At 42.6% G+C, this 12,117-nt stretch overlaps 2 protein-coding genes across 4 annotated transcripts in view; one reads left to right on the top strand and one right to left on the bottom strand.

Moving 5' to 3' along the window:
* Itpr (Inositol 1,4,5,-trisphosphate receptor) overlaps positions 1 to 4,295 on the bottom strand; it is a 26,039-nt gene extending 21,744 nt beyond the window's left edge. For all 3 annotated transcript variants that reach the window (XM_064693374.1, XM_064693376.1, XM_064693375.1), the window contains exon 1: positions 3,352 to 4,295. The gene's annotated coding sequence lies outside the window, so the exon portion shown is untranslated. The remainder of the gene's footprint in view (positions 1 to 3,351) is intronic.
* Nmdar1 (NMDA receptor 1) overlaps positions 1 to 12,117 on the top strand; it is a 15,655-nt gene extending 3,538 nt beyond the window's left edge. The window contains exons 2-15 of the mRNA XM_064693382.1: positions 4,521 to 4,789; positions 4,869 to 4,991; positions 5,763 to 5,987; positions 6,048 to 6,250; positions 6,959 to 7,124; positions 7,184 to 7,289; positions 7,349 to 7,509; positions 7,575 to 7,791; positions 7,857 to 8,052; positions 9,095 to 9,307; positions 9,534 to 9,962; positions 10,314 to 10,486; positions 10,557 to 10,813; positions 10,868 to 12,117. Of these exons, the coding sequence (XP_064549452.1) occupies positions 4,622 to 4,789; positions 4,869 to 4,991; positions 5,763 to 5,987; positions 6,048 to 6,250; positions 6,959 to 7,124; positions 7,184 to 7,289; positions 7,349 to 7,509; positions 7,575 to 7,791; positions 7,857 to 8,052; positions 9,095 to 9,307; positions 9,534 to 9,962; positions 10,314 to 10,486; positions 10,557 to 10,813; positions 10,868 to 11,185 (2,955 nt within the window). The 5' untranslated portion in view covers positions 4,521 to 4,621 and the 3' untranslated portion in view covers positions 11,186 to 12,117. The remainder of the gene's footprint in view (positions 1 to 4,520; positions 4,790 to 4,868; positions 4,992 to 5,762; positions 5,988 to 6,047; positions 6,251 to 6,958; positions 7,125 to 7,183; positions 7,290 to 7,348; positions 7,510 to 7,574; positions 7,792 to 7,856; positions 8,053 to 9,094; positions 9,308 to 9,533; positions 9,963 to 10,313; positions 10,487 to 10,556; positions 10,814 to 10,867) is intronic.

Here is a 12,117-nt window from a genome sequence, read left to right as displayed (position 1 = left end):
TTTTTAATCAAATTTTAAAGAAGTTTAAACTTGTGAGTTTCTACGAAACATTCGAAATAGTTTTGCTTTTGCTGAAATTCTGATCAAGCCGAGCAACTATTGTAAGCTCTTTTTTATTAAAACATATCTCTTTTGCTAACTCCTCGGATGAAAGCATACTGTTCGCTTTCAAATACACAGCCGTACATAAAAGTTCATTTGAGCGCATTTACATGTCAGCTCGAATTACACAAAAGCCGCCGCCGACTGTTGCTGCCAGTTGCAATCGGGTTCAAAAAATGCAACCCGCAAACAAAACAAACAACAAGAACAACAAGAACAAGCACAAAAATACCAATTAAGCAAAATGTAAGCAATGGCACGTATTCACACAAAACCATATCCCATAACAAACGTACCGCATAAACAAAGAGTATTCGGCGCCAAAGAGCATTCGCGCTGAGAGTCTGAAATGGCAAAGTATCGAGTCTCTGGGGATATACTTAGTGAGGCGTGAGTCAGTGTGGTTGATGGGGAGAGTGTTGAGTAGGAGCCGCAATTCAAATAGTTAGTCAACTATGTATAACATATTTATAATTGAATGCACAAAAGGTTACGGGGAAATGCAACTCAATCGACAGACAGAGCGAATCTACTCGAACAATACTACAATTTATTTAGATCCGCTCGGATCGGATGGGTATAATATTTTAGAGGCCGTTTGTTGTTATATGAAAACGTTTTTGTATACCCCAAGACATCTTGACCAAACTAAACAAATACATGTACTAATAATTATTATTATTTTATGATAATTAAAACTCTTTTTATAAGCCCTTTCTGAGGCTAATATAATCTGTAATTGAGCGTGGTCGTAAATAAACGTGTCTCTCAATTTTAAATCTTTATTGAAATGCATTGAATAGATCCAAATAAGTTTTAAGTCGAACGGATGAAACTTGAAACATTGACATCTATTTTCACTCCGAAATAAGAGTTCTATTAAGTTTTGGGGTTCGCCTACATATAAAGTCAAAGCTTAATCAAATACTGAATATATCAGTGAAGGGCTTTCAGAAGTATATTTTTCCAATATATTGAAAATTAGTTATAATTATAATGCTGTCTATATAACATTTGGTATCTGCATTTATAAAAGCGTTTTTCTGTTCATGTAGGTAAAGAATAATGTTTAAGTTAATTTCACTTTATGCTGTATCGCATTTCAAATCGAAACTTAAACTCTTGTGGGAAGGTGATTCACAGCTCTAAATAAACTAACGACAATACATTTACATAATCGTAATAAAAAATGTGCCCATAAACTACTAAATATGAGCACTTCCATAGATATTTGCAACGTGACCAAAATATAAAAACCATTTAATCAAAAGTTTTTAATTTAACTGACTTCTGTTGTCAATAAAACAAGAGAATGGCATCTTTAGCACGTCGAAGATTAAATACCCTTGCAGACATATGGTTTAATAGGGCTTTTATACGAAAGCTTTATTTTTAACCGATTGTTTCATTTACTTAAGTAGTTTTGATTTAAAACGAATTTGCAGATAAGGTAGGGGAATAGTGTAGCTAAGTTTGGTCAGAACATCATAAAAATTAACTTTCTTGTTTAATATCCGAGCGGCCTCAAACTCATTTCAAGTTTCACCCGCAACAGTGGTAAATTGGCGGAAAACGGTTGTATGAAAGTTTTTTGTTTGTCAGTTTCAAACTCATTTTCAACGATCTTTGAGAGAATTTATGTTATAGGTGCCACGGGCAAGACCGGGGCTTACCCGCTAGTATATCTATATAATATATAAAGATCCGATACGGCCCATTCCGAAAAGGAAAAGTTTTATTATGAACAGACTTAGCTGTTGAAAGATATCAAGAATATATATAGGATCGCAGACGTCTTCTTCTATGCGTTACAAATCTAGTAACACAACTATAATACCCTGCACAAGGGTATAAAAAGGGTGACAAATTCTTTGAGCAAGTGGTTAAAATAAAAATTAGATTTTTTTCCTCTTTTCGATTTTTCGCTTTTGTTTTATTTTGAAGTGAATTGCTCGAATTTAATTGTTTCTGGTTACATTAGCCTGATAATTGCCTTGCAAATCGTTTTGCGGATATCAATATTGATAATGACTGATTTCAATCAATACCCACAATTTCAACTGAATAAACATGCACACACACATACATTCACTTTCATTATTCCTTATTGATGCTTGATATAACGAAGGGCCCTCAATTGAAGCCAGCTTCAGGTCAATAAGTACAGCAGGTGTATCTTTTATTTATCAGATAAATTGTCGTTTAACTATTTATGTTAATGGAGCATTTTTAAATGAGGCAAGCGGCAAGCGGCATGCGGCATGCGGCGCAGCAAAGGCATTTTTACTGTCGCTCAATTGATCTGCAATTTATGCACATACATAAGCACATAGAGGCACGCACACGTATAGACAAGAAGCACAACTACATGCACATCGCATGCACATGTGTGTGTGTGTGTGTGTGTAGATTCCATGCATAACTGTAAGTGCTCTCAATGGCTCAGTCATTGATTTTCGCTAAAAGTTTAATTGAGTCGTCATCGGCAGTTTGTTGCGGCTCAAATACACACACAGGCATACACGTGTGTCAGAGCTGTGCATGCATTAATAAATAGATTTCATGTGTGTGTGTGTGTGGGTGCCGTTAAAAATTTCGAGCTGCGCGTGAAATTTTTTACAGCTCGCAAAAAAATAAAACTGAATGCAACGCGTGCTGTGGCTGCTGCATGTGGCGCCATCTGCCCATCCCACTCAACAAAAACAAGTTACGTGCGTTGTGCCGCGGCCCCCACTTGAACGCGAAAGCTCTTTCGCTCTGTTCCCTCGCGCTCTCTCTCTCTCTCACTCTCTCTGACCGACAACAATCTGGCGCTTAATTAAGCACGCGTCTGTCTGCTGCCCTCTTTTTCATTGCAAAGTGAGAGTGCGAGAGGGCGTTGCTGTTGTTGTTGTTGCCGTTGTGTTTGTTTGTAATTGATTCTGAATAGGCAGCGAATGGGTTGAATATTTTGTGATTTGTCTTCAATTATTCGACTTGAAAGCAAACTTGTTTTAGCAATTAGCTGCACGGCCATTGTACCGATATCAAAGGCTTGCCTCTTGACCCAGTTGCAAGTGCAGCAAGCCCTTTGTAAGCCATAAGACCCTCAACATTGCCTGCGCCCAGCTGAGCCGAACAACAGGTGGAACGGGTTTTTCTTATAGGGACCTATGAACATTCACACACACACACACACACACACTTACTTATGTATGTATATAGAAAGGCATACACAGCAGGTTGAGTAAATTGTCGGTATGTACTTACAGTTTCAATTATATAGCAAGTGCTCGGATTTTTAATCTAAACTGTTGTGCGCTTACAGATTTGCTTGCAGAGATATTTTCACGCCGCTTTGATAGTTGCTATAGTTGAATCATCAGATCGATCATAGGCACATATGTATGTATGTATATATGTGTGTATGTATATGGGAGCACTGATCGTAAATCGAATAACTTTTGCAAATCAAATTTTATGGCCACATACTCACAGACACACTCGAAATGGCACTTGAAAGAACTCAATATAATTTTCACCTTGAGTGCGCGCACTTAACCACAAAAAGCGCAAAGGGGAAGCAGAAACAGAAACAGAAACAAAAACGGCGCCCGACCGCATACAATAATAACAATAACAATGTTTGAGCAGCGCCAGCGGCAGAGGCACTGTTCGCCGCTTTAGCTGCTGCTGTCAATAAGTAAACGCAGAAAAAAAATAATAAGAAAAACACGCGACAACAATTCCGCGTACGGCAGCAGAAGAAGGCGATACATAAACTACGCTCAAAACAACGTCAACAACTACGCCCCCGCGCCCACTTACCGCTGGGGCAGCAGCAGCGGCAATAACAACGCGACAACGCCAAAAGACAACTTTTGAGACACCGCACTGTTCGCAGCAGCAGCAGCAGCAGCAGCAGACGGCGATAAAGCCGACGTCAACGTTAACGTCAACGCAAGCAAACAAAACGCGCAAACAATGGTCAATTTTCAATTACAATTTTCCCACATTTCCATGCGCATTTTTGATTAAGCCAACATCCGCACTTCGACCCTCTACAAGGCCACACACTTTTTCAATATATTTAAAAACAAATTGGCAGCTTAAAGATGATTAAAATGCGATTTTAGAATGCGATTGTTTTTTTCTTATTAATTTTGCTTGCGTAGCGCTGCGCGATAAGAAAATACGCGACAATGCGACACGCGACAACGACGAAGACTGAACGCAATGGGCAGGCAACAAGTGTCAAAAACATATGATCGTTCAGTATCCGAAAAGTCTGGCAATATTGAAACGAAGATTAACATATGATAAATAAACGAAGCGGTTTGGGCAACGCTGCACACTTGCGATCAGCAGTGGCAACGCCAAAGAGCGGGAAAATTTGAAATAAACATTAAAGCATTTAACACTTAACATTTTTATTGCAGAAAATGTTCAGAGCATAATAAATCACGGGGTGCTAAAGAAATCATCGCGCCACACAGCTACATTTGGCACAAGTCGCAAACAAAGGGCCGCACGCAGCAATATGGCTGCTGCATTTGCCTATCGCTGGCTTTTGTGTGCGGCTGGCATTGTTAATGTGCTGCCGATTGGAGCACAAAGGCACACAGCTTCAGATAATCCCTCAACGTACAATATAGGCGGCGTATTGAGAGATTCCGAAAGCGAGCTGCACTTTCACAACACAATAGCGGTAAGCGTGCTTATCCCCTTCAGTTCGCCTAACAGGATTGCGTAATTCTAATGGGCTTTAATCTTGCTACCCCCTGCAGCATCTCAATTTCGATCAGCAGTATGTGCCGCGCAAAGTTACCTACTACGATAAGACAATACGCATGGATAAGAACCCAATTAAAACGGTGTTCAACGTCTGCGATAAGCTCATCGAAAAACGGGTAAGTACAAACTAAAACAATTAGCAGCAGCCGTGCCGACAATATCTGCAACTCAGTTGGCAACGCAAATAAAATTACCAGTGTTGCCACCCCTCGTTTGGCGCCATCTTCATTTTAATAATTCAAAAGGAAATGAATCGGAAATGAGTCGATGACAAGCGGTAATTCGCCTGTGCATATCACATACACTCATTTTGTTCGCTGGCTTCACTCGGATGACTGCCTTCGCATTTCGGCGAGCAAAATGGGAGCAAGTAATGTGCTCTTTAAGATAGTCATAATTTAAATACCCTGTACTACTTGGGGATATAAGTAAACCATGACGGCTTGTTTTATTTATATAAAATGTCTTTAGTGTGACCAGTTGGGACTTCAAAAAGCTCTCAGTGTAAATGCCACATATGAACACATAAGGAACTCTGCCTACAAGGATGTCCTCAGGCGTCATTAATCACACATTGCCTAGAACATAACTCAGCAGCGCTCCATTGGAATCAATTTGGAACGTGTAATTGTCATTTATCATTCGTGGCCATTTTGAGCCTTTCATTGTACACCCAGGAGAATGAATCAGTGTCAGTTGGGAGCTGGCGCCGGGCGGTCGGGTTGTTGCCAGCAAATGATGCACATACATTTTGGCAGTCAATTGCAGACTCTGGTGACGCCCAATTCGATTTACACTTCCGCTTGTCTTGGCCTCCAGTGTTTGCCCCCCGTTTACCTTTCGCCTTTCGCATTGCTCATTTCCATTGATGCCGTGCCGCTTTTCAGGTCTACGCCGTTGTCGTTTCGCATGAGCAAACCTCAGGCGATTTGTCGCCGGCAGCTGTGAGCTATACGAGCGGCTTCTATTCCATTCCCGTCATTGGCATATCCTCGCGGGATGCGGCCTTTTCCGACAAGAATATCCACGTCTCGTTTCTGCGCACCGTGCCCCCCTACTATCACCAGGCGGACGTTTGGCTCGAATTGCTCAGTCACTTTTTGTACACCAAGGTAAGCAAATGCTCTGAGTTATGACTCGTCGACTTATGGACTTGTCATTGCCATCGACAGGTAATCATCATTCACAGCTCCGACACGGATGGACGCGCCATCTTGGGTCGCTTCCAGACCACCTCGCAGACCTACTACGACGACGTCGATGTGCGTGCCACCGTGGAGCTGATTGTCGAATTCGAGCCAAAATTGGAAAGTTTTACGGAGCACCTAATTGACATGAAGACCGCACAGTCTAGGGTCTACCTCATGTATGCCAGGTAAATCAATAAAGATGTCAACATAAAAGGGTTTTAAAACTGTGCTAAAGGTTTTGCCTAGAAGTATGCTACATATTTTTATGAGTTTATAAGATTATGTTTAATGAGAAAGTATGGCTATCCAAAGATTTAATACCCTTTGTCTATCGGCTTTGCGAAATACGTGGGACTTGTAAAGCTCGTAAATATCTTGGAATATATAGTTAGATATTGGAATGAATGCATATAATAGTGCGATATTGATTAGAATTGGACCTTATATAATTAGCACAGTAAAACTAATAAATGCCAAATTTGGTCAAGGTATCTGGCTAAACAAATTAGAAAAAAAAAGTGGAAAAAAAATTTTTCATGGCAGCTATATGATATAGTGGCCCGATCTGGCTGGTTCCGAATTATGTACGACCTGCAACAGAAAGACGCATCAGAACAGGCAGACGGATTTGGCTATTCAGAATCCATATAGTTTATGGACTCGGAGATGTCTTCATCCATTTCATTACAAAATTATAATACGTCCAATCGGAAATTTCTATTAGGGATATGTCTAGGGAAAATCACCTTATATATGAAAGATACTCTACCATTTAATCACTGCAATAGAGATGACCAAAAGCTGCGCAGCTTATTCCAAGCGTAGCCATTATTCCATGTCCCCAGGCATATAAAGATTTATCTATTATATATGGCTATTATGTCTGTTTACAGCACGGAGGACGCTCAAGTGATATTCCGCGATGCTGGTGAATATAATATGACTGGCGAGGGACATGTGTGGATTGTTACCGAGCAGGCGCTGCATGCGAACAATACGCCGGACGGAGTGCTCGGCCTGAAGCTGGAGCACGCCCACAGCGACAAGGGACACATTAGGGTAAGTCCAAGTGTGAAGGGAGCAGCAGTTTATTTGTATTCATTATTCATTCCTTGCAGGACAGCGTTTATGTGCTGGCCTCGGCCATCAAGGAAATGATTTCGAACGAGACCATCGCCGAGGCGCCCAAGGACTGCGGCGATTCGGCGGTCAACTGGGAGTCAGGTGAGCATCTAGTATGACAAAGGATTGAAAATAAATGCATCATTAAATGCGTTCCATAGGCAAGCGACTCTTTCAGTACCTGAAGAGCCGGAATATTACGGGAGAAACGGGCCAGGTGGCCTTCGATGACAACGGGGATCGCATTTACGCCGGCTACGACGTGATCAACATACGCGAGCACCAGGAGCAGCACCTGGTGGGCAAGTTCAGCTACGATAGCGTAAGTCAATACACATAAATCCAACCAGAAAGAGTTCCCAAATCGACTTCCTCTTCCCAACACAGCTAAAGGCCAAGATGCGGATGCGCATCAATGACAGCGAGATCATTTGGGGCGGCAAACAGAAGCGCAAGCCGGAGGGCATCATGATACCCACGCACCTCAAGGTCCTGACCATTGAGGAGAAGCCCTTTGTCTATGTGCGGCGCATGGGCGACGATGAGTTCCGCTGCGAGCCGGACGAGCGTCCCTGCCCCCTGTTCAATGCCAGCGATGCGACAAGTAAGCTCCATGTCGAGACTTCCCTCCCGCTCCCATCAATAAATGGCCCAATCTTATGCCCACAGCGAACGAGTTTTGTTGTCGTGGATACTGCATTGATCTGCTGATTGAGCTGTCGAAGCGCATCAATTTCACCTTTGACCTGGCCCTGTCGCCCGATGGCCAATTCGGGCACTATATCCTGCGCAACAACACGGGCACGATGACCCTGCGCAAGGAGTGGACAGGCCTCATCGGCGAGCTGGTCAATGAACGTGCCGAGTAAGATCTACAACCTACACTCAGAGAAAATATTGTTATATAAATTGTCTGATCTTGATTCAAGTATGAATCGTTCTGGATATGAAATGTGGACTATTCCCACTGAAGGATCAAACTCCCTTTGTTGAACAACAGATGCCCAACCCTATTCCCAGCCCAAATCCTAAACCATCCGCCTGCATAACCTAATCCAACCAAGTCATTCAAGAAGTTATCGATTTAAGACCTTCATTATACCCTTGCAGAGGGTATTTGAATTTTGTCGCTAAATGTGTTACGCATAGAAGGAGCCAACTTCGACCCTATAACGTATATATATTCTTGATGAGGATCAACAGCCGAGTCCATATAGCCGTCTGTCTGTTTCTATGCGAACTTGTCTCGGTTTTAAAGCTATCGTCATGAAACTTTGCAGAAGTGCATCTTTCTTTTACACGCAGTACATATGTCGGAGCCAGCTGGGTCGGACCAGTATATCATATAGCTGCCATAGAAATGATCGGTCGTAAAGTAGGTTCATGTATGAAAAAGTTTTTTGTTTTTCAAGATATTTTAACAAAACTCGAAATTTTTTACTTTTTTTATGTCTCTCATATATTTTCATAATCCTATCAATATCGGACTACTATATCATATAGCTGCCCTAGCAACGATAGGTCGAAAATTAAGTTGTTGTATGGAAAACTTTTTTGTTTATCATGATATTTTAACCAAACTCGGCATTTAGTACTTTTACTATGCGTCCCACATATATGCAAAATTCTATCAATATCGGACCACACAATCATATAGCTGCCATAGGAACGATCCGTCGAAAAGTAGGTTCTTGTATGAAAAACTTTTTTGTTTATCAAGATATCTTAATTATACTCGGCATTAACTATTTTCCCAGTGCTTCTTAGAGGCGGGCAAAGCATAATGAGTATTATAAAAAAATTCGGTCTGTTTTTCTCGTATTCATTACATACTTTTTTCTCTGAGTGTACTGGTAACTGCCATTTGCAATTGAATTTGATTGAATTTGTGTTTTGTATATTTCTAGCATGATCGTCGCACCACTAACCATTAATCCGGAGCGTGCCGAGTATATCGAATTCTCGAAACCATTCAAATACCAAGGCATTACAATACTCGAGAAGAAACCGTCCCGATCGAGTACTCTTGTGTCTTTCTTGCAGCCATTTAGTAACACGCTATGGATCTTGGTAATGGTGTCGGTTCATGTTGTGGCGCTCGTGCTCTATCTGCTGGACAGGTGCGTAACCTAATGATAAGCTTAATTTCTATTTACCCGAACCCGGACACAAACCTTAACCCAACCATACCCCCCATCCATGGCTGATGGCTCGTTGCATTTGACGGTTGAAAGGCAGCGAGCAGAGCGAACATCCTCCTCCTCCTCCACAGACATCACTTAGCCATGGTTCCAGCTGGACAATTAAGCATACGTTGTACTAACTCCATGATTCTCTAATACTCAGATTCTCACCGTTTGGACGCTTCAAGCTATCGCATTCGGACAGCAACGAGGAGAAGGCCCTCAATCTCAGCTCGGCGGTGTGGTTCGCCTGGGGCGTGCTGCTCAACAGCGGCATTGGCGAGGGTACGCCGCGCAGCTTCTCGGCCCGTGTGCTGGGCATGGTTTGGGCTGGCTTTGCGATGATCATAGTCGCCTCCTACACGGCCAACTTGGCTGCCTTTCTCGTGCTGGAGCGGCCCAAGACGAAGCTGAGCGGCATCAACGATGCCCGTCTGCGCAACACAATGGAGAATCTGACCTGTGCCACGGTCAAGGGCTCATCGGTGGACATGTACTTCCGCCGCCAGGTGGAGCTATCCAATATGTATCGCACCATGGAGTCCAACAACTATGTCACCGCCGAGCAGGCCATTCAGGATGTGAAGAAGGGGTAACTTGCCAGCGATCGCTTCGAGTGTTCTATTTTTAGCTCAAATAGTCGCATGATTTTGCCACTACAACAATAACCTCAACAACTTTTACAACGACAGTCCCAATACTCTATCTCTTCACGCTCCCCACTCAATGCAACCTCTTAGAGTTCTCTTTATCTCTCTACCCCTCTCCCTCTCTCTCTCTCTCTCTGTTTCTCTTCAGTAGCCGTAGTTATCGTATTCTCCCCGTACTTAAAGAACCTCAAAATCTATTTCCCTTAAATAACTATTTTATCTACTCACGTGTTGTATTATTAAAGATCTTTTTGTTGGCTTGGATTTGATTAGTTTTGCACTTTCGTTTGCAGCAAGCTGATGGCCTTTATCTGGGACTCGTCCCGTCTGGAATATGAAGCCTCCAAGGACTGTGAACTGGTCACGGCTGGCGAGCTTTTCGGGCGCAGCGGCTACGGCGTTGGCCTGCAGAAGGGTTCGCCCTGGACGGATGCCGTCACCCTAACCATACTGGAGTTCCATGAGAGTGGGTTTGCGCTTCATGAATACACAGAGAGGAGCACAATCGAAATCATATATTTGTTTCTTCGGAACAGGCGGCTTTATGGAGAAACTGGACAAGCAGTGGATCTTTCATGGCCATGTCCAGCAGAACTGCGAGCTCTTCGAGAAGACGCCCAACACGCTGGGTCTCAAGAATATGGCGGGCGTATTCATTCTGGTGGGCGTGGGCATAGCTGGCGGCGTGGGTCTCATCATCATCGAGGTCATCTACAAGAAGCACCAGGTGAAGAAGCAAAAGCGCTTGGACATCGCCCGCCACGCGGCGGACAAATGGCGCGGCACCATTGAGGTAATCCCACTTGACTTGATTACCCCAAAGCTGAAACTAATCTCTGATCTGCAGAAACGCAAAACAATACGCGCCTCGCTGGCCATGCAGCGACAGTACAATGTGGGCCTGATGGCCCGACAGCCGCCCGGCACCATCAGCCTGGCGGTGGACAAGCGTCGCTATCCGCGTCTGGGCCAGCGGATGGGACCGGAGCGCGCCTGGCCCGGCGATGCGGCCGATGTGCTGCGCACGCGCCGGCCCTACGATCTGAGCAAGTCGGGTCTGGTGCCGCCGGCGCTGGGTCTGGGCAAGACGCGACCCCAGCAGAACCCGTTGCCGCCGCGCTACTCGCCCGGCTACACCAGCGATGTGTCGCACCTGGTCGTCTAAGTTAACATTTTTGCAAGAATCGTATTATTAATCAACCATGAACATGAATGTCTCATTTGCTCAATACGAAAACCTAGACTTAATCACAATTTATTTATATATAAATGCTGCATTTATGTGTCGCGAGAAAACCAGCTAACATAATCAAAACCCAGAGTCAAGTTGTATTTATATATGTATATGGATACAAGCACATATAGTATATATATATATATAAATATACAAATATATTTGAGGCGGCATTTATTTGATGGCAGTTAAGTTTGTGTAGTTGTCTGTAGATTAGACTAAGAATTTGTTGATCTCCATGTTAAATTTATCCCCCTCCCCCTCCCCCGCCACATGCTTATTGCTACTGCCCATTTCCGCTTGAGCATATCTTACCAATTGTTATATATATATATATATATATGTAAATCGATTTGTATTCCATAAAAAAGAGAATCATCAAAAAAAGCCCACCCACATTGTTGCAAGGTGTATACTCGAATTTGAACACGATTTTTCCGGCTATAAACATATTTGGGCCGCAACATAAAAGCTCCGATTTTCTGCAACTTATACACATCCAAAAGAAAAGCCTATTTAATAAATATACAAATTTCAAAACAGCTGTCGAGTGCAGCTGAGTCTATTAATCAGATCAAATTGAGCAAACAACTCGATCGAAAAACAAATGCGACACCTAAACAAACACAGTCATAAATAGTTTTCCAAATACTTGAACTTCAACGAGAGCAGCTGCTTAAATGAAATTGAAAAAAACTTGAAATTGTCATTGAAAAAAAACATAAAATGTCTAACTAATATTAAGTGTGAAAGTTAACAGCATAAATGTGAATCATGCATAACATTCAAATAACCGATACGACTTAAATCGAATCGGTAAAATAACAAATGAAATCAGAATTTTAAATGTTTTGAATGTGTAA

This window comes from Drosophila montana, unplaced genomic scaffold, assembly GCF_035044405.1.
Source record: "Drosophila montana isolate Dmon_TW-CO22-7 unplaced genomic scaffold, ASM3504440v1 contig_3733_1, whole genome shotgun sequence".
Lineage (NCBI taxonomy): Eukaryota > Metazoa > Arthropoda > Insecta > Diptera > Drosophilidae > Drosophila > Drosophila montana.
This window is presented reverse-complemented; position numbering and strand designations above follow the sequence as displayed.